The sequence below is a fragment of the Apaloderma vittatum genome, unplaced genomic scaffold, assembly GCF_000703405.1.
Source record: "Apaloderma vittatum isolate BGI_N311 unplaced genomic scaffold, ASM70340v1 scaffold33841, whole genome shotgun sequence".
Classification (NCBI taxonomy): domain Eukaryota; kingdom Metazoa; phylum Chordata; class Aves; order Trogoniformes; family Trogonidae; genus Apaloderma; species Apaloderma vittatum.
The window spans coordinates 13,539-36,433 of NW_009699158.1; the positions used below are offsets into that span (position 1 = coordinate 13,539).

Consider the following 22,895-nt stretch of genomic DNA (forward strand, 5'->3'; position numbering starts at 1 on the left):
TCAGGTCAAAATAAGCCTACTGAGGCCCTGAGCCTAGTATTTTGCAAAAGCTTTCACTTCCAATTTGCCATAATAATATAAAACTTTATTTTAGAAGCACAGGCTTTGAAATCATAGTCTCGTGTTGTGGTTCAGAGAATGTGACCCACTGGACTTTCATTGTTTAGACTGCAACAGTATTCCCAGACCCAGTCATAGCCTCTGCTATGATAAGCACATACACATGGTAAGAGAAAGACAGCATCTGCCTCCAAAAGCTTACTACTCAAACTGAGGAAGGCAAGAGGAAGAGAGGGCAACTTAAGAAGTCTCTCTTGCTGGTGGCAAACAACTCCTCTCCATCTTTCAGGATGGCCTGGGACTCCCTGTGCAGCCAGGACCTCCTGCGCCCCAAGATCAGTGGCGCTTCTCGCCGGGCGCCCGGCAGCTGGAGCAGCACCCAAACCCCCGACCTGGAGGAGCTGCGATGCCTGAGCTGGACACGTACGCACCCCACCGGGCACGTGGATGAAGTCTGGCCAAACCTTTACGTGGGAGACCTGTAAGGGAGGGGAAAGGGTTGAAGGTGTTAATAAAGCAGCCCCCACCCTATTTCCCCTTGCAATCTTCCAGTCTTTGCTTAAGAAAAGAGAGGTAGGCGATAACTTGGGGACCCCTTGCAGTAAGTCTAGGCATTGAGTAAGGCTGAACTGTGTGCAGGATGCTGTAGCATAGAGAAAAGTAATGTAAGCATCCAAAAAGAACATTCCCCCTCCTGATTTCTCCTCCTGTGTTAGTTCAGGAGTCCCACACTGCAAAAGCCTGGTGGGGCCATGGCATCAGTACTGCAGGCAGTCATGCCAGAGCTAGGTAAAATGGGATCAACCTTGTTTTCTCCTCATACTGCCAGATGGCATCAGTCCCCTGAACTCATGGATGCTCAGCAGAGGTGACTCCGTGAGAAACCAAACGAGAAAACTTGGCTTGAGCGGAAATATCACAACCACCTTCTTTTTATGTTTTGTCAGTTGAGAAGAACCTCCTAAACTGGCGTTAGGGAGGAAAATGCAAGAAATGTAAAAGTCAGTGTCTTAACAAGTCAATTCTGTCTTGAAGCACTGTGGTGGACACTTTATACTTGATCAACTTCTCAGAAAATAGCCACTACAACTTCATGAAGTTTTAACAAACTGCACCCCAAAAGCAGCATGTTCTACCCCACATTGCAATGTGGCAGGCAAATAAAACACACTGCTCTTTTTCCAGGTACATTGCTCGTGACAAAGAGCAGCTGAGCCGAATGGGCATCTCCCACGTAGTGGATGCTGCTGCTGGGCGATTTCACATCGACACTGGACCGAAGTTCTACAAAGACCTGTCTGTGGATTACTATGGAGTAAAAGCAGAAGACAACCCAAACTTTGATCTCAGCATTTACTTCTACCCAGTTGCCCGATACATAAGAGCAGCACTGAATTCCCCAAGAGGTAACTAGACCATCTGTGCACGTTGCGTATCTTCTGTATAGGAGCCAAGCAGAGCAAGTTATCAAATAGAATTTGGTGTAAAACAACCACCTGCAGATTTGGGTAAGAATGGAGATACCCAAATGAAGTAGCATCACTCCTGATTCCTGAACTCCCACAGTGAGTGAAACTCCCCTGTTACCCTGAAATGGGGATGGATGAACTGAACAGGCTTTCAAAGGGGTTTTCCCTATGCCTAGTGCTATTCATTAGCAAAAGGCAAAATAGCTAGTAGGTTTTATTGCCTACAGGGATACACTGACCTGGGAGGAGGCACATACAATTGATCTTTTCAAATTAGTGATGAGTTTTGAAATGAAAGCTGAGATGGGGTAAAAAGACAAGGGCAAACATCATATCTGAGTGAGACAAATCAACTATAATGCTACAATCTGTGCAAATCCTATAAACATGGAATAGGGGAGATCTTGTGGGAAAGTAATTCTGTAGAAAAGAACCTAAGCAACACCACTAGCCAGGAGATAACATCGCACTGTTGTTATAAGGACTATAATCTTGAAATAGGAAAATAACTTGCAAAATCCTTGGACTCGCTAAACACAGGCCAGGCACAATGCCAGAGGCTTGAGGCTAGTGAGGGATCCTTACTATTAAGGACAAAACTTAATAGTTAGTAAATACTAATTACTCAGCTTAATCATATGCAGATAGGGAGATACAGTAATTGAAAATAGTGTATGTCCATGCTAGCCACCTCAGAGTTTCCTGTTTTTTGGACTTAAAAAGTATTTGCTTTTGTGCAACTGAGGGTTGCATTTGGATTTCAAAACCACTAACATATTTGGGGAATTTGGATCTGCACCCATTTCTATTACAGCATATGCTATTTGCAATTGAATTCATTATTGGTCGTGCTCCAGAGAAAGGTAAGATCCAAAATCTTTTCATGCGTATGTAGAGAAAGAAAAAAAAAAAGTCCCAAATCAATTGAGAAAAGGCAGAAAACAACAGATGAATCATGGTGGCCACAAAAGCAAACAAAACCAGCGCTTTGCAAGATGCCTGCCCAAATAACGAGAGTTATGAATGCAGAACAAGCCAGGGCTCAAGGCAAACACAATGAACTCATCATGTCTAGAGTGCATATTTATCCCTACTCCCATGCCTTTAGATATTGCTTTACTAAACTCCATATGGAAGTGTGGTTCTGGGAATGGAGACAAGGTGAAATTCAATCATACACAGTCCAGCTGTTGCTGACATTCATCATTTTAAGGAGAGTGCAACAGTTTAGAAAATATATAAACAAGATGTTCTGAAAGCATAATTTCCTGAGGTACAGAAATTTAGCAGCTAAATACCCATGACCTGAGCAGGGATGAGACAGGGAGGGGATTGTTACTCACATCATTTAGAGGAGAAAAAAAATAGCATTTATTATAAGCAGTGATGCTGAACAAAAAAATTATACCAGGTGACAAGAGGCCTGTTCATATTAAGTTCAGGATATAACGAGGTACTTCTGTTAGACTGAGAAGTCATTTAAGATTGCTGCTTAACTCTTACAAGAAAATTCAGTGGTTTAGAAAATGGAATTTAATTACCTTTTTCACCTAGGAGGATAAGTCAAAGTTAAGACTACATGAGGCACAAACATATTTAAAACCATGGATCAAACGCCCATTAGAATTAAGCAAGAACTGTTACGTCATACTTGAAAAAATATTCTGATGCTTTACACTCTAAGTCCAAAACCAGCATGGATAGATTTATTCCAGATTTCTACCTTAGATGAACAGAATATGTCTTTGCTGATGCAACCAACTTATTTTTAAGGCAATTTCTTCAAACCCAGATGCCAGAGCTTGAGCAAAACGAAGCAGGGGAGAGTGTGCTCACATGCTCCTAACTGGGAGTTATTCCCGTCACAGTGGTCAATGGCTGCATCACACTCTGAATTACTTCCTTCACTATCTTTGTCATACAGATTGAGAAATACACGAGCTACTACTGCAGCCATGCCATACAGGCATTATTTTATGAACCCTGCTTCCTTGGCTGCCTTTCCTGCAGGGCAGCCCACGTAACAGAGCTGTCTGGGAAGGCTCAGCAAGCAGATGCAAAATCTGCCCCTTGGTCTGTAAGGAAAACATGGTGTCAGGGAAGTACTGATCTTCTCCCTCATGCTCAAGGGGCAACAGCTTGAATATCAGTCTTGCCCCTTTCCATGGCCATTTGTACAGTTCTGGAGTGCAGCTAAAGCTAAGCATGAACGAGGGTTTAGTAAAGCGTACTAGAAAAAAAGAAATAGAACTTGAGAGTACAGATGAAAGCATCCTATGAAAATTATTAAACTGACACCATACAGAGAGAAAAAAATCCCAAGTAGAGAGCTTCTCCTTTTATTGACCTCCAAACATGTTTAAAATAAGCAGGTTAAAATCACACATTAACTTCCTGAAATGGGAAACCCTCTCAAAGGCATTTCCCCTCTTCCCCTTCACTGGAGCAAAGGACAAGCTAGGCTCCCTCTCCTGCTCCCTTCTTGGTCATGGTGGTGGCTATGAAAGAAACTTAACTCAGGAGAAAAGGGTCCTCTCTCTTGACTCTGCTCTAGGTACCTCACGTACATCAGTTTGACCTCCCGCTCTCCAGCATGTGGCAGCCCTTACCTGTTCTGGGAGATGTGGCAAGGAGGGACACGCCACCTTTTAAAGCTCTCTATAGGCTTTTTACTGTTTTCAGCTGTGACAAAATAGACACTTGATTAATCAAGAAACAGACAATTGATTCTGCACCTGGCTACAGGACAGTGGCTAAAGCACAACAGAAGAAAAAACTACAGTGGAATGGGAAGAGGCCCTGGGGCCCACTGGCGCAGCTGAGCTCTCCTCCTGGTGAGCTGCATAATTCCACTGGATTCAATGGAGCAAGGGCAGTCGGGGCGTTCACACCGGGTGATGGATCTGGAGCCTGGTCTTAAGCCAAACTGAATCCATCCTGCAAGAAAGCGAGGGCTGGTTCAGGACATTTTGCTCAGTTAATGATGAGTAGCAAAAAGGACAATAAGATATTATGTCTTTTAATGACTGATTTGCTCAACAACATTGAATTTCCCAACTTGAATTTGGCCAACATAGTTGAATGTGCAAACTTTATCCCTAGTGCAAACTCTTTGATGTCAGTAGAGTTATAGCAGGCATGAGCTGGATATAATATCCATAATCCGTTGTTAAAAACCAAGCGTTATTGTTCTGCACAAATCCCAGCCAGATGACAGTTATTGTCTGCCTCTGCAAAAAGTAGCTTGAGATGTGCGGTGCAACATTTCAAATAAGGATTGCAAGACTTAATAATGCCAGAAGCTAAGTGCCCCCACTTCTCCTCAGTTAATCCCATTATTCCTAAGGGATCCTGTTATGTGCTCAGGGAGAAGGTTGCAACATGGCCCTATAATGTGGAATCAGCCCAACTTCTATTCGCACTGTGTTAAAACAAATGGTGGGGTGGGGGAGGCACAGTTAGAGGATGTCGGTTTGTGGCGTGGATTCCTTGGTACAGAAGATCCGGCTGCAGCCTCCTTGCCCATCCCATGACAGGGACATGCACCACAATTGCCTCTGGGAATGTGGCTTTCCCAGGCTGGGGTCCAGCAGCCCCTCAGGAACCCGAGCCTCCTTGGTGCCGGGACAGTGCGTCCCGGCTGCCTCCCGTGAAGGGTTGATGCAACGCGCTGTTGCTGTCGAGCCCACCACTGCCAGCCCACATGGTGCAGATGTGCTCCAGGCGCTAGTCAAATGCAGTATATCATGGTGGGTTCAGAGTGTCACTTAACCCATTTACAGCTCCTGCTAAGTGACAAGGCTCTGAGCCTGTAAGCAGAACCAAGCAGGAACGCGGCTTCTGTTTCCCAACTCAGGTTTAACATTCATTTTGTTTGCTACAAATAAACACATAGTAAATTCAAATCTGCTTTCATTAGATCAATTTTACATTAATTAAATCATTTCACATAACTGATTTATCTGCAACAAACAGTCATTTTATTGTCAGTGTACCAGCATTTATCATCACTTCTGTGTGTGATGAAACAAAGGCTGACATGGAATAAATATCACACACGTAGAAAAGATAATATACCTGCATCCTCATGGAAACAAGTGTATTACAGACCCACGCAGATTTGGTCCAATGTCAATAGTTGGAGCTTCTCTAGGTTTTGGCTGAGACACCGTCTAAAAGCCAGTTAGTGACCTAGAAGGACTCTTTCAAAGTGCAGATAAGCCAGAGAAGAAAATTCAGCATCTTCTCTCAGACACAGAGTTAGATATAAAATAGTAGAGTGCCAGCCTGTACAAGCAGGAGCCAGGAATTTGTTCTGCTTTCTGTGTCTTCAACAAAAACGTATCACACAGTATTTAATGGCAGCATCCATACCTGTGCTTAGCTTAGTCCGTAGTTCCACACTGCAGGAGGGGCTGAGCGTTTTCCGAGGCAGAAGGCTCAACCTGGGTGGAACAATTTTACAGAAATTAGGTTCAGAACAGCAAGTCTCCCCCTATCCAACCTAATTTTGATTGAATTTCAAAATACTTAGCAACTCAAAGTCAAATCCAACATCATCTTTTTTTTTGGTTGTTTTTTCTCCCTCTTGGTGCAGATCTAATCATAGACGTAATTTCTTTTTCTTTTCTTCTTGAGTGGTGATAGCTTAGAAGTTCTCAGACACACACAGACATACAGGAGGCCGGTTAGCTCAGTCAGTTGAGCATAGCGCTAACAATGCTAAGGTCGCGGGTTTGATTCCTGTTCAGTCCCCATGTGTTGCCTGATCTAGTCGTCCCTGGCAGCAGGGAGGCTCGATTAAAATGATCCCTAAGCTGAAAGGTCCCTTTCAGCTTAGGCCATTCTATGATATACAAAAAAAAGCAGTTATATTTCCAGGAAAATTTTCCAGAACACATTGTTCCTTTACTTCTGTTATCTGGGGTGTGCATTAGGGTGAGCATCTGGATTTCCCCAGTCCCTGTCACTAAGTTGCAGTTAGGTCTACTACAAACTACCGAAACATGGATTTTTCAAAGACCTTTTGGACTTAGCCCTACTCACAGTATTTCTCAAAGAGAAACTGTGCTCCTGACTCCTTTACGTTGCTCTTAAAATCTCAGACCAGGGTTATTTGGGTCTGAAGTGGCTCCTCTGGAGAAGATAATAGAGCATACATATTCCACAAGGTTGGTGTGAAGTCTAGCAATAGTGTAGCACATTTGGGGGGGGGGAAGTCTAGTGAAAATTCAAATTGGCATTATCAAGCAGGAGTCCAAAGCATTTCTCCATATTCCCACAGCAAGGAGGACTTCACTTCCAAGAATTCCCATGGAGTTGAGACAGAGATGTAATTTAAATTGAATAATAGCATCAGTATCTCAGTAAATTCTGTGAAGTCCTATGTGAATGGGAAAACACAAATAGAAATCTCTTGATCTTCTAACTCTGCAAAACTGACATTACGTTGGAAAAACCTCTTCCTTTCCCCAAAGATTTCGATGCCCAGTCCAAGCCTGCTGTCACCAGAGCTGTTATCACCGCTTCCTTGGAGACTATATTAGTCCCTTTATTTCTGCTGAAGACATGTCTATCTTTAGGGCTGAGCTCAGATTTCTCATGCCAGGATAATGAAAGGTGGCTGTGTCACATACGCTGTGGAATTCAACACTTCTCTCAACCTGCTGGCCAGAGCAGGTTTTTACACCACATGCTCACGCTCTCTGAGCATGTGGCTATGCCATCGTCATTAGTCAGAACTGGAACAGTTGCTAAATAAATACTCCGCCACAAACAGAATGGGATTTAAGATGAAAAGCTGTGCACAAAGTACCTAGAATTAACACCCGGGGAGATGGGGGCAATCAATCTGAGGTTTTTGGCTGGATCTAGTCTCATCATCCAACAAGGATATTTTTGTCTTGCTCCTGGTAATAGAGAAATTAACATGCTGTAAGCACAAAAAGCCCAAGGAACTAGCCCTGAAAAGCTATCCGTTCTTTCTACCGCTCCTTACATTTTACAGAGAAGCAGCATCTGAGATATTTTATTAGAATATCTAATAAAATTTATTAAAATTTATACCTTATGGGAATATCCCAATAATGTTGTTAAATTGCATTTCATACAGATAAGCAATTAGTAAAAAAAAAGACTACAAATATGACAGTCCAAAAAAAAAAAGTCAGTTTTAAAAATGCAGAAAATTTCATTTGAAACTTGTGGAGATTTCCAGTGAAGAAGTGTTCTGAAATTTTCATGCTAAAAAGACAATAGCTCCCTGAATGAGACAGAGCTGTCCATTAGGTGATCAGACGTTCAAATATGATTCTAATCACTGGTTACTTTAATAATGCCCAATCACTGAGCCACGGTCTCTGTAAAAAAACTAGATCTGACTGCAGCAAAGGACAAGAGAGTTCAAAAATTTTCAGGCATTGCTATAATTGAGTGGAAAAACAGAACATTTTTTTCCAATTGAAATTTTCTCATTGAGTCATACCATTTTTGTGAAAGTTGAAATGTTTTACAATATTTACAAGACGCAGGTTTTCACATTCCAGAACAAGCTCTTTGTTCACAGCCAGAGGGAAAGGACTACAAACCTTGATTTTTTTTCCATCTGAAAGCAATCCTTTTGACAAAATTTACTTTAATTTCACATAAGACCATTTAAAAAACCCAGTGTTTATGTCCTTCCAGCATGGGTCAAAGACACACATTAGAAGCCTGGGAAGCAGTCATGATACATAATCGCATTCCTCAGGCTCCTGAGGAATCACGACTGAAACACCAGAAGCAGAGCAGAGGGAAGGAGGGATCCCTGGAAGGCCTTCCCTAAGGCTTGCTTACAGCAACATGGAAGGACTCGCGATACTATTCTTAATGAAGATGTACACCTCATATCGAAATCTCTGGGCAACTTAGGACTTTTCATAAATTGTTTTTCTAGTTATCACCTAATACAGAAGGGAAGATAAAGGCATAAGGGAAGGATAGTGACTATAGGTGTACAAGGTAGTATATCACTTGCAAAACCACATGTGAGCAAGCAGGGACACCATGGATGGCAGGCTGAACAGGAGGGCTTAGGGCACACCATGTGGCCAACTTAGCTGTTGCCCAAACAAGCAATCATAGATCCTGGAATACCATTATGAATTTTCTGTCCCCAGCCATCAAAACTCCCACTGTTCCCCAACCAGCACTGCACCAGGTCTGCTCTGCAGGGCTGAGCACACCTGCTTGCTCAGCCCCAGTATGAGCACCACTTCCATATCTGCTCCAGCACGATAAACCCCACCTTTTGGCCTCCTGGCATAACAGCATCTCTCTCTCCCTTTTCCAGGTAAAGTACTAGTTCACTGCGCAATGGGAATCAGCCGATCGGCAACTCTTGTCCTCGCTTTCTTAATGATCTGTGAAGACATGTCTCTCGCTGACGCAATCCAGACTGTGCGCTTGCACAGAAGGATCTGCCCCAACTCTGGCTTCCTCAGGCAGCTTCAGGAGTTGGACCTCCAGTTAGGAAGAGGGAAAGGCAGAGGAGCAGAGGCTTGATAGTGCCAAGGGGACATGTCTCCGGACACTGGACCAAGAGATGCTGCCCTCACTGAAGACAGTGCAAGGATGTTGTCAGAACTGCTCTGTACCTGTGCTGAGAAACTCCTCGGGAAACAGCTGAGCATGAGCAAGCTGGTAGGAGGCTGTTATGTATTTTTTGGATAAACCCACTAATTGGAAAGAAAAAAAAATAAAGAAGGATTCAAGCTGGCAGTTCTGTCCACCGGGGCCTCCTTATTTAACTACCTGTTGGGCAGGGCATCGGGAGCAGTTGGGTTTTCATGCAGAATTAAAAGGCAGAACAGTCAACTTGAAAAAAGACTTTTTACTTGCTTATAATTGCATTTATATGGCAAGAGGGAAAATGGCTAAACTAGTAAAAAGAAAAAGAAAGCATGAGGGTTTTAAGCAAATCTTTAACATTTCACATCCAGCTGGCACAGAGCGAGGCTTCAGGTTTTGCAAGCTGACATGCTCCTTTAGTCTGCTACGGTGACAGTAGTCAGGATCTAACTCAGACCTTGGGCTCCCTCTTATTACCATCCACAGAGGCTCTTGCTGGGACCTTCACAAGTCCTTTTAGCTTCAAATCCACAGCCAATACTCAGAACTTAAAAAGACCATGAGATCCTCAAGTGCCAATACAGAAGGTCCCAGTCAGACACCACACCCAGGGGCACGGCTGTCGCCAGCCTCAGGGCTGGTCAGAGAGGAGGACGGTGTCCCCTTGCACATGTAAAGCAAGGGGCACACTCAGGGCTCGCTGCCCACCAGTGCACTGCAGCACTGGACACAAACGTTCTCCTCTTGGCCTGCAACCCGCCGCTTCAAGACACTTTCTCCAAATTTCCCTGTTTTAATGGAAAGTGTCATCCTGTCAGAGCAAAAATGAGCAAAGCTTCTAACAAATCCAAAGCAGCAGCTCTGCATTTCGATTCCTCTTTTATGCCCAATTGGCCACATTTAATCTTGTGAAGAACTTGAAGCAGATATTTGCTTCAGTGCAATTACAGCCACATACAGAACATTGGCAAATGCAAACAATATAGAATTTCCACTTGACGGCAGATTAATTTGGTGTGATGTTTTCCCTTGAGAGATCTTAAAGGCTCGCAGTTCTGAAAGTACCCTGCAGTTTGTATTTATAGCACTATGGATGTTGAATAGAAAGAGAGAAGCATATACTTGTTCTGAAGTTTCTTTTTCCTCCATACATTAAAAAAAATTAACTGAGCATAGCACACTTTCACTGCATTTCTCATAATGCAATATAGAAACATGATTTCCCTGCAGAGCCTACAGAGAAATTCAGGTGGCGTTTCTGCTTTTACAAACATACTAAGTGAAATGCAAGCAACACAACAGAGAGATGGGTCTTCCCTCCAGAAAAGGTCCCATCCTTTGAGACTGGAGTAAGCAGCCAGAAGGGAGGTCATAGCTAATGATGGAAAAATCAGTGAAGTTATAGCTTTCACAGACCTCCTGCTGGCTGCCACAGCAAGGAGATTAGATTTCAAGGAGTGTGGTGGCTGAACCACTCCTGGCACTTGGGTCTCCTCCACCTCAGTCTGTTTTATTGCACACCATGCTAAAGCTGTTTTGTGAACAGCCTTTCCAGTTGCCATACTAACCACTCCCTTTGAGTCTCCATAACCCAGCCTATGCCAGGGCAAATGGCACTATACTAAAGCACAAGGGGTGTATGAATGCACAGAGATTTTGGACTGTTGTGTTTGAGTCCATCAGGACAGGTTACAATACCCAACAAGTTGCACATCTGGAAGCATCTATGGTTGCAGGGCAGAATTTAAAATGAACAACTTCTCAGAGTGATTTGAGCCTAAATTTACCCCAGCTAAGGCCTGTTGGTCCTTGAGGGACTATTTCAGCTGGCCAGGAACAGCCATAGATTGCCCCACCATGCCTGACTCACAGCTGAAAGCACTGTCTGGCTGAAACCGCAGCCTGCCAGGGAAGCCAGGACACTGGCCAGGCAGGGCTGTGGGCTGGATGTCACTGTTACAGGTGTATAGTGGAAGCTTCCTATTCAACTTGGAAAAGAAATAACCAAACAACGAAGAACAAGAGCTCAAAAACACTGACCCAAAGACAATAAAGTAGCTGTCCAACCCCAGGATTTAAAAAATCCCTTTCTAGAAGAGCCTGAGCTGGTTCCAGTGCTTTGCATTGCTGTGAAGTTCAGATGGTGGGAGGAAGGTCCCCCCATCTCCTTACAGATTCTCCCACCCTCCAGCAGATGACCGTACCTGAACCCATCATTACCTTCCCTTGATGCAAGGGCTGCAGCATCATGGAAGTGGCCTGGCAGGGGTACGGGTACCGGCTCAGTAACTGACGACAGTTAAGCAGTCCTAATCTCTGACCCACACATGTTGTGCACTGAGGTGGTTTATTGCCTCTGTGCCTACTTAAGCAAAAATGTTTTAAAATTACAGCTGGAATCAAGACCAAAAAACCCACAACCCAACATGAGGTGTGGTTCCAGGTATATCTTGTGCTACAATGTCGAGATTCAGAGTTGCTGACCCTTTATAAAGCACCAGCTTTGCCCTAGAAACACAGAATAGCTTCTTTCCACTGCAGTCAGCCTCGCTAACAACAAGGCATTTGGTCCTGATGCGCAGCTGTTGGGTTTGCTGCTGCTGAGCCAGGCAGAAGAAGCCCCACTCATCCTCTGCAGTGCCAGCGGTAATCACACTTGCCTAGTGCCCGTCCGAAATATTACCTGCCGAAAGCAACACTAGTTGAGACTGCAGGCAACGTGGAAGCGATCACGACAGCAGATTCAGACGCATTAATGTACAGAGCAGCAATGCCTTCTTCTTACCCAGCGCAGAGCCAATGCTCACGTTTATTTACAAACACCTGTCCATTCCGAGTGCTTATGAAGGAATGACCTCCAGCATAGTGGTGGTGGAGCTTCCCACAGAGCAAGCCTGCGAGGGAGGATGGGCCTCTTAGCCCTTTTTCACAGATAAGGCACCTGGAGTTTGCCTGAGCTGCAGCAGGATGTTTGGGAAAAAGCACGAGATTGCTTTCCAGCCTCCAGAATTGGCACAAAAGCATGAGAATAGTTTTCTCACATAAGATATCTTGCCTTCGCTAGCTTTTCCTCCCAGACTTTCAGCGATGATAAACACAGAGAAGATTGCCGTGGGCATGTCTGCACTGCGTTATTTATCCTTTGGATTTGCACTTTGGGTTTTATTTGTAAAAACAAAATGGGACCATAAATCTGCTCTGCAAGGAGCCAAGAGAAGAGAGGATAGAAATTTTCAGCAAGTCACATGGAAGGAGATGATACCAAGGACAGATTTCCCATGGAAAGACGTGCCAGCCAGGATATTGGTCAGGTACACACTATGTGAAGTGACAACAGCTGAGAGCATCAGCTCTTTATTCCATTCTTCCTTATACCGGTGGCTTTGGTTCTCCTGTGGTACCTTCTTAATTCATAACTTTTGCCCTTTTTCTCTTACGAAACAAACAAAAAAAATCTGAACTGGGACCAGAACAGATCACAAAGCTGAAAAACTAAGTCTGACTGAGACTAACTAGTCAGGGTTGAGTACCAAGCATTGGACAAGCCTAAGTTGACCACATTCCAGAGTAACCATTTTGTTCATGGTCTTCAGGGTACATACATACGGCTGCTCTTTGGACGCAGCGCCCTAAGTGATGCACGGCGCCTGTGGGCACAGCTGGAGGCAAGCAGCCTCACAGGCAGATCCCCTGCTTCTGCATTCCATTGGTCTGTTCCTCTTTAGCCAGTGGCTCTCACTTCTGCTTTAACTTTGGCACTGCCCACCAAGACCAAGTGACTTCCTTCTGCTTAACCCTGATGCCTAGATCAGATCTGCCCAGCTCCTGTCTGGCTCTCCAGAATTGCAGAGCACCGTCAAGTCCACTTGCCAAGTTATTTTTTGTCCCGATAACAAAGCTGATCTCCATGTTACTGTGGAGAGGGGCTTCAAAATAGCTTGTGCTTTAAAATTTTACTTCATAGTCTAGGTTTCAAAGAGTATATGCAGCTCCCAAAGCCAAGCCAAACAGGAACCTAGGGCCTATGAGGCTTTCAACAGTTAAGTTTTCTTTAAGCTGCAGTTATTTTACTTAGAAACTAGACCCTTGATCTGTTCCAGGAGACTGCAGTTTAATAAAGTCAAACAATTTGCTCTTTGCAGTGTACTATTTGTGGTACAAGTATCATTGAGTTATACCGCTCCCCCTCATCACTGCCTCCTGAAACCTTGTCTGTTTATATACAAAGAGCACTCCTAAAAATATCCAGAAATGTTAGCTGAGGATCTGTCTCTGTCCCTCCTCCTCCTGCCTCTGCCTCCATAACATCTTTACATCATCTTCATACTCAAACCTAGCTGTTCAAGCAACACTACGCGTCTCATCCTCTTAAAAAGGACAATAATAATAATAAATCCATTCTTTTCCTTTCTCCTCTGCCAGTAGCCATTCTCCACCCTGTCAGAGCAACTTCATGATGCTGCCATGTCACATCCTATCTAGTGTTTTCTCACTCGATTACTGAAGTACAGTGAAGCCCACATTGTCTTTATCAAATCCTTGAGGACACCCATACATGGTTCTGCCCACTTTTCACACAATAAGAAGGTGCCAAGTCAGGGTAAAAGAAAGTACCAGAAAAAGAATAACATGTTTTACTTTACTTTATAAAGGAGCATTGGAAGACTGCAAAACAAGATGCAGTACTTTCCACAGACTAACTTTCAAAACCACTTTCAGGGAAGTTACCCTAGAGACAACGCACATACCATTACAAATAAATACATTTTCACATTACCACAAACAGAAAATCTTCAGAGCAAAAATCCAGCCAGCTGACAAAAACCATTAGTTATTAAGCTTCAGGCAAAATTAAAAAGTAGGTCTGGGATTCAGATCACACATCTGTCTCTTTCCCAAGATGTGGGCAGAGCCTCCCTTCACACAAAATGCCACTTGACAAGGGACAGGGTCTTTCAGCTGCTTCAGTCTGATCCTGCTTGTTGCCAGTCATCTTCACGACCACAAAAATTTTCCAAGAGCATTCACTAGGCACCCAGCACGGTTCAAGACTCATGGCAGCACAAAAGATCTTCAATCCTTCAGCCTGTCCACATAGTAAGAATTGACTTGAATATCTCCTTTGTAAGTGTTCAACAGACAGACCCTAAAAATGAAAATTCAACTATTCTGCTATTAGTAGACAAGATGTACCTTTGTGGTGTAAAACTCTTCTGAAAGGCAGTTGCTGCTCTATAAACCCCTTTCTATGAAAACAAAGCATCTAATTTCATCTAATATCTCCTAATTCAATAATAATCATAATCAATCAGTTTATGAACTATTAAATATTAACAATGAAATAGTCACAAAAAAATTACAACCAAAGTGATTTGTGGAAGCCCTTAAGATGGCTTTTGGAGGACCAACAGTTCTTCGACAAAAATTATCAAAACCCAAGAAGCACAGAATTGTAAGAAGTGAAACTCTGGTAATTTTTTTTCACAAAAAAGAACATTTAGGTTGCTTAACATAAATAAATAAATAAAATGCTTTACAAAAACCCCACCCATCATTGGGAAACCATCAGCCAGCCAAAAGCAAGCAAGGAATTATTTGCTCAGCTCTGGTGACAATTGGCTGTTACTAGAGTTATTCTGACACATTGTTTTGGAGAACATCTGTTTCCACTCCGACTCCTTTAACTTTCAGATGTGAAAAACAAAAGCTCATTTTCCTGCCATGTCTCCCATCTTCAGTTGGCAACAGTTGTGTGATTATGAAGTTATTGTTATGCTGGATGATCTGTTTGTCAGTTTATATTTTCCTATCATATCTATTTTTAGCTGCTCATTAGTATTACTTGGAGCCTCTCCTATAAATCTTAAACATTTATAGCACATCTCGACAATTCATCAAATGGAGCCAACCTCCAAGGAAAGGAAACCCAAACCACTTCCCCCTGCTCAGCTGAATGAGATTCAGATCCTTGTCTTTTAAACTTCATACTCAACATTTTCCCATCTGCTCTTTATACACAACAGCCCTTTTGCTCCACACCAATATTTTATTCTCCATTCATAACTTTTTACTTCCCTCCAGAGGTTTTCTGATGCTTTTAGTCTGCTGGACTCATAGAAGACTTGGATTTTGGAGGGTTTCCCCCCCACACTCCATTGAAGGGGAAAAATAATCATTCAGCAGTGAACGGCCACTTCTTATTACCCATTCACAACAGAGACACAGCAGGATCCCAGGGCTGGAGTCAAAGACACTTTTCTTTGCCATTCTCACAGGAGGAAAACAGCATTTTATCAGAGACTACTCAAACTGAGGATATCTGGAAATTTAAATTTACTTTTTACTGTCTGTTCTGTTCATTGACTGGCATTTCTAATTCCTTACGTATGCACATAAAACTGTCCGTCAGCTGCACAATGTGTGTAGCTGTGACCATGCCTGGAGGTACCAGCACACGTGATTCGGCCAGGTCACTCACAGAAGGAACATTTCCAAAGGGTTCAGAATATAATGGCCGACGACAAGATGATTTAAAGAAATAATAACTAGAAGATGTTGCCCGGCCAGGAGTTTTGCAGAAGAAAAATCTCCACTCATGAAGAAATGTCACCCCCTGCCAGGCAGCACCCGGCTACTGGGAGAGGCTGTGCAGCAGCTCCTGGCTGCTGGGACCAAACTCTGGAGATTGCTCTCCTCCTCATCTGCTGCCCTGGGGAAATCCTAGCCTTGCACGCTCTGCACATTTGAAGGCTAAGCAACACATTTCTCAGATGCAACTGTTAATTGCCTGTATATAATTAGCTGATACCTGACTGGAACACACAACTTATTAAAAAATCACACGGATCATCTTTTTAATTTCCTACATATTTGAGTTAATCAAAGGAGACATCATATAACAAGAAATGAAAAATGTACCAAGAAAAACTGTCCTGGCACGTGTGTTAACCTTACAGAGTGGCCTTAATTTTAAGTTGCTCATCTGATCAGGCAGAATAGCTGCATATTGCTTTTTAGAGAGGTAGGGAGTGCTTGGGAGAAGGCAGAAAAAATTATTTAGATTTTTAGAGGCAAAGTTGTTTCCATCAATTCACACAATTCGTCAATTCACCTGATGTTTTTTTCCCAGTGTCAATTTTCATAGGAGAAAGAAAAAAATAATTAGTTTAGACTCAGTTATGCCTCCATGTGGTTACACCTTGATTTTACACTCACTATAATCTCAAAGCAAGTCCTCCAGTTCCTAATCCATCCTGCTTTGCACCAGACATACGTCAACCTACCTGCATCTCTGCCACATCAGATCCTTTTGGTCAGATGTCAAGTCTCAGTGCCATAGCAGTCTGTCCGGCCAGTTATCCAAAAGCATTCCAACAGACAAATAATGATATTTGTTTTTCAGGGTACTCATGTTGACAACAGTTATCCCTTGCCTGCCAATAAAGGTGCCAGCTTGCTAAAAGATGAAGAAATAATTTTCTAGCTACTTGGAAAGAAAATTCTGGGAAGCTAAAATTTCTGTATATTCTAGTAGTTATCCCAAGCGATGTACTACAAGAGTACTTCTGAAGTGCTGTGGTTGTACTGGCAGAACATCACGGCATGGAATATCAGCTCGCAAGTAGAACAGACATTGTGGGAAAAAAGCAAACTGGGCAAGCACGATGACTCACAGAGATGAGAGATTACAGCATCAAACTCAAGCCAGTCAAAGAAAGCACTATCATATCAGGATCCTCTCCTCACTCCAATCACTTTTCCCATGAAAACCAGTATGTCAAATCTTTAGAATTAAAACCTAAGAGTAAACTGAAGATTGACACAAACGACAAGGTTCAAATCTTATCCAGATTTCCCTTAGCACTACAAACTTAGGAGACCTGGGATCTTAAAATTTATTATGGTAATAGCAACCTTGAATCCAGAATCACAGCTAGACTCAGACATGCATACAAATAACCCTTCTGTCTACCTAAGCAAGAACTGTATTTCTGCCAGCCCCAGATGTTCAGAACTCTTGTAACACCCCCCTGCTCCTTCCCACTGTGAGAATGCCTTCATAAAGCATGGGATTTTATTATTATTATTTGTCTTAAGGTTCATTGTTTCCATGATTTTCTTGACAAGGGCAATAAACTTATATTCTTCCTCCTTTCCCCTGCCAAGGAAAGTTGAGATTCTCTGGTAGATTTAGGAGTGCGCACCATGTTATGAGACATGGGAAAAGCTATGAGAGCAAGAGCATTGCCACCTGGTACACCACAGCCGTGTCCTAGGGCTGAAGCAGCTGGCAGCACATGCCCTTTCATTTACTCGGTTCTGCCTTAAAATGAGCAGTGCCAGGGAAGGATCTATACATACACATATAATATGGCATCATCAACATCCAGGACATTGGAACATTTAACAACTCTCTTCATTTACCAGCATCTCCAAGCCCTGCTCCGTCCTTTGGGAGGGAACAGCCCTTTGTGAGCCGTCAGTCACAGTAAGAACCCAACTCACACTGAGATGATTCCCACCAGAAAGTGGAAATTTGACCAAGCCTTGTGTTATCACATACAAACTGATGGAACAAATCTGTGTCTCAATTTGAAGGGGATCATTTCCTAACATAGCCATAACCAATCAATTAAAAAAAAAATTTAAATGTTTTAAACATCTGGAAAGACCACATACTAATACAATTTATACAGGGCTTTAGTCTTTCGAAGGAAGATTTAGCTACTTTAACCCTTAAGATGCATGACTTGCCCAATTCCGAAGCTATCCTTTTAGCAGTGTTATATACACATTCTCAGATGAGAGTTTGAGTACAAAAGCGGGAAGAAAGATTCATGTCACTAAAATGTGAAGGTTATAAGATGAATCACAGCATAGTCCAATGGAACCCTCCTGTAACCATGAAAATGTCGCTATTTGGTTTAGTAACTAATAGTATAAATGTTCCATAGCATCAGGAAACATAACTCAGAAACAAAACACTTGCAATCCACACTTAACACCAGCAGGACACAAGACACGGGCCCCACAACACGGCAGGACCACAAGCTCGCAGCAGGCTGGAGCGTCAGGCAGCCTGATGTCTGCCAAGCCACCATCCCTCTGTGCTTGCCTTTAGACCTTCCTCAGAAGATATTGCTCACCCCCGTGGGGGCAGAGGGATGCTTCAGCCCTGGGCAAAACAGTTACAGGACTGGGGGGTGGTTAGAAGAGAGGAGAAGGGGGTAGGACACATTGGGGACTGTGGGAGGACAATGGGCACCCCAAGTTGCCCCAGTGAGCCGCCGCTCATCCCGTCCAAAAGCCTGAACTCCCACCAGAGCGTGGGGATGCTTTGCCCAGGTTGTTTCTCTCAAACATTAACATGGGCTTGAGGTTTTTGCTGTCCTGTCACAGCTGCCCAAAGGATTTAGAGTTCAGGCTGAAGGCTTTCAGTAATTTCTGCCACAGCAGCATGGCAGGGCTCTGGAGACACTGACAGTATTTATAGCAGCCTGAAGATTGTACCTCTTCTCTCTAACTGAGCCAGTTCCCTGAGCTGAATGCTACAGCTAATTGAGAGAAGACTGTCATATACCATCAGCTAAATTTACTGCTGGTCCTCAAGATCAGGCTGTGCTGACTGTATTGTGACAGCAATGTCTAAAGGGAGGTCATCTTCATTTCCAGATTTTCCCTCTAGCAACAAGAGTTTCTTCTGCATCTGTACTGCTAGGTTTCTATTTATAGACTTGAACCCTGTGATGTAATCTTCCTTTTTGTTTCCAAGGAAACAATATTTGATGTATTCTACTTTCAAGTTTTCTTTCCTTTAGGTCTGTCGTCCTTCCACTCCCTCCCTCCCTTTTTAGAGAGATAATTCAATAGGTAAAACCTGTACTTACTTATCTCTGGCATACAGCGTAGTTCTCTCTGTCTAAAACCAGGCTTATTCATATCACTAAAAAATTCAAGGCATTTCAAAAACATGCTTAGCAGTAATTTTATGCACTGTTTATGCATACTACTTTTCTGATAGTAAATGAGCTATAATTGCAATAGACAGCAACTCCACTTGACAACTCAATTTTCTCAAAAACTTCAGTTCCACATCTCAACTCCAAGTCCTCTTTTCCCAGAAAAAAAAATTAGAAAATCATCTCACTGAGCACTCAGCTTTCTCACAGTTTTACTCCTAAAGCTGGGGCTCCCAACAGCCAGCCCGTTCCCCCGGCACTCCCCTTCTGGGGGCAGGGCATCTCCTGATGCCTCTCTGTGTGCTCCTCTCCGGCACAGGGAAGTGTTCTCAGGTCTGTTGTGGCTCTGAGTTTATTTTCATTCACACAAAAATCCTCCATATTAATGTTCTTTTAAAACAATTGGTTGTCACTTCAATAAGTTAGAAAAATGCAGGGGACTAAAAGAGTAATTTATACTGAAATCAGCATCTGTATCAGCTGGAATGAAATGTGTTGGATTAATTCTTGGTGAAGTGTGGGTGCTTTGCAGTCTTAATAGAAAAGCAATGGATCAAGCTAAAAGCTTTCTTTAAAATCCTCCATGTTAAGTGTGTTTATGTGGATGGGTTGAAAGGTGTGGAAGAGACTGGCTGGTTTCACAATAAGAGACTATTTTAACACTGCATAAAAATTAAAAGTAGCAATGCTCATAAACCTAGTTGATTAATTCTGACTAGGAAACATGCACTCATGTTTATTACTCCCGCCTTGTGCCTCCATGATATAAAATGATAAATGAGCTGGACTGATGATCTGCTGCTGCTCTACGTACAACAAAGTCAAACCAGAACTTTTTTTTAGGACTACCTGGTTTGGAACATTAAAGGGCATTTAAAATCTCACCCTAAATGAGATGATGTGGATCAAGAACACTCAGTAAGAGTTTGTATGGTGAAAGGAAGAAAAGGTGTTAAAGCACATGAATATCAAGTTGGCAAATAATACAACTTTTACACTATCGAAGAAACTATCAAAGTGAACATGAAAATTATCTGCAGCCAGCACCTTCCATTCTGGGCCATATGGACCGTAGACTAACACACAGCAATTTCTGTGTCAGCTCCAGAAGAGGCCAGGCTTTTATTAAGGTATCTGATCTTGATTCACAGAATCATAGAATGTTAGGGGTTGGAAGGGACCTCAAAAGATCATCTAGTCCAGCCCCCTTCCGAGTCTCTAAGTCACTCCACAAGATCTATTGACTTAACAACAGCAAGCGACACAGGATGGGAAAATTTACGTGATCTAGACCTCTGCCAACATCTCTGGGTCCTTTACAGAAATTCATCATAATTTTTCCTCAAATCCCTAAAATAAAGGTTTCCCACACTCTGCTTTCCTACCGGAAGCTGCTCAAAGAAACCACTTCTCTCCTCCTTCCACCTCAAAAGCATTTGTAGTCAGTTTTGTCCCAGAGAGTTGTTATCAAGCCTTCATATCTCCCAGTCCAACCATGTCTTAATGATTTGACAACACTGTCTCGTTCCTAATGGTTACTCAGTCTCTTGAACAACTTCAGTAAAAACCACATTTGACAGGAAAGGGAACAGTAGTAAGCTTTAAGTGCTTGTCCCTAGATTTTGTTCATTTATTTCTGAAGTGAAATGTTTCTGGTAGCCAAAATGTAGAACACATTTCATGGTCTGGCAATGTATTGCTTTAGAGATTGTGGTTCTGTAAAGAAAGAGCTTTATCAAGTTTGTTTCTCAAAGACACTCCTTGGCACTGGACAGGTCCAACTGGGTCTCAGTAAATCAAATGCTTATTTGATGTCAGTGAAACTGATGCAACTGCTGTTTTGCTCAAGGTTGTCAGAAAGCTTTTCAGTAATCACTTTCAGCCAGAATAGATGCTCAATTGTTCTTCTTTCCTGCTGCAAGGCGGGAAAAACAGCAGCTTGCTCTTCCTCAATAATTCCCTCATATTTCATTTTTAATCTCTTAAGCAAATTACAAGTGAAGACCTTTGATGTACGCGCCAGCCAAACTCATTCATTTCTCAGTACTTGCTGGACGAGAGAGGATCTCCCGTTCTTATGGATGTGGATGATAATAACAACTTCAAAGCCCCCAGGCATGTGTTAGCTTTCCCTGATTTCCCTTCTAAGTATGCGTCTCGTGGGCCAACACCAGTTAAGACCCATAAACAGCTGCACTTAAATGCCATCTATTAAGGCTATCTCTCATAGTGTAGCAAATATTTCTACTTCACAGAACCACTCCGCCTGGCTTTTGTATTTTTCCTGAAATAGAGTACCTCATTGCCAATATTTATGGTGTTCTCAGTTTAAAAGAGTCTGGAACCTGATCAAACTCAGGGCAAAAAAAAACAACATTAAAAGGCACTTGCCCTGAGGTGGTGCGGAACATTCCTGGTGGATTATGAGGCAATGTTTTGCTGTTGTGGGGTTTTATGACATGAAGTATACTTGATTACCTCTAAGAGTACATTGTAGTCATATGGTACTACAGGACCATATGTTCTGTGTGCAGAACAGCTGCACCTGAGCAGCGGTTGGGCAAACTTCTCCCAAGTTTGCTTAGGAAAAATGAAAAGAGAACATATTTCAAACCAGTTAATAAGTTATAGTTACCATAATTATTTAGTTTGTTGAACTCATCATCAGAACACTTGGAGGCACAGAGCATAGAAGAGTTAAAGAGAATATTGGACAGTCACATAAATAAGGAAAACTACCTACAGAAACAATTTACATGGCAAGAAGAGAAATAGTTTTGGAAAAGCTGTAAAACCTCATGCTTCAGACTTCCAGTCAAGCTTTATCTAAGAAGTTGGAGTAGGGAGATTAAACAGATTTTCTATGGGGCAGAAAATTTATCACATAATGGGGAGCACAGATTTCATGCACTTTCCTTTAAGGCATTTGTTACTGACCACAGACAGCAGTACAGATACTGGACTAACAGCACCAGCAGGGCAACTCTGATGTTTCTCCATCTGCACTGCCAGCACGGCAGAAGTCTGTACCAAGAGGACAGCAAACATCAATCCAATTTCTGGCTCTCGGCTCTAAGTCTAGATTTGGCACTCTCTATTCTATGGGATTACTCTGACCCGAAATCTACTCTCAGCATGTCTGGACAAAACTTTCTAATTGGAGTTACATACTAAGCATCTATTATTTTTGTTTATTTTTTAAAACATGCTCTGCTTAGGGAATAGGTTGGACCACACACTTCTGGAATCCCTGCAGCAATATGTTATTAAGAATATAGAGAAGTAGAAGGAAAAACCTTGTCATTCCAATGAACAATAAGAGTAGAAACAGATTGTTGCAGTTTCTCAACATGTTGTCAAGAAAATTTAAGTGCAATCCTGCATGTGACACTGTGGTACATTAGGGACAAAAAAACACCTTGAATTTTGGCAATGCCACTTTCTTTGTGAGGCAGTTTAAATGCTATGACTAACCAGAGCTGCCGGATTTTTGGACCTCAGGAGCACATCAGGATGCCCTGCATAGCACAGAACAATGCACTCACTGGTTAATACTCTGTGAAGGATTTCTTTGCTAGGTGCTCTTCTCACAGGGCTTCCTATTAGCATCGACTGAGAAATATGGGGGTAAGCAGTTTGGGGCCCCAGGCTCTTCCTGTTCTCAACATTCTTAGGTAAGGGGAGGTTACAAGAAAGCCCTCATCCCTTATTTTCCACATTACTGTGCCTTGGGATCTATACTCCATTTCAACACAAATCTCCCAGAACGTTTTTTCTGCTGACAGCGAGAGAAAAACCA

General features: G+C 42.7%; 1 protein-coding gene across 1 annotated transcript; it reads left to right on the top strand.

Moving 5' to 3' along the window:
* Positions 1-350: 350 nt before the first annotated feature.
* On the top strand, positions 351-9,071 carry DUSP13 (dual specificity phosphatase 13). The gene is made up of 3 exons (XM_009878261.1): positions 351-541; positions 1,246-1,466; positions 8,860-9,071. Exons 1-3 carry the CDS (start codon positions 351-353, stop codon positions 9,069-9,071), a joined length of 624 nt encoding a protein of 207 aa, XP_009876563.1.
* The last annotated feature ends 13,824 nt before the right edge of the window (positions 9,072-22,895 follow it).

Bases quoted from the DNA above. Each gene is read 5' to 3' on its own strand.
- DUSP13 (XM_009878261.1), top strand. From the start codon at position 351: ATGGCCTGGGACTCCCTGTGCAGCCAGGACCTCCTGCGCCCCAAGATC. The intron at 542-1,245 runs GTAAGGGAGGGG...CTCTTTTTCCAG, and splicing joins AACCTTTACGTGGGAGACCT to GTACATTGCTCGTGACAAAG. The intron at 1,467-8,859 runs GTAACTAGACCA...TCCCTTTTCCAG, and splicing joins AGCACTGAATTCCCCAAGAG to GTAAAGTACTAGTTCACTGC.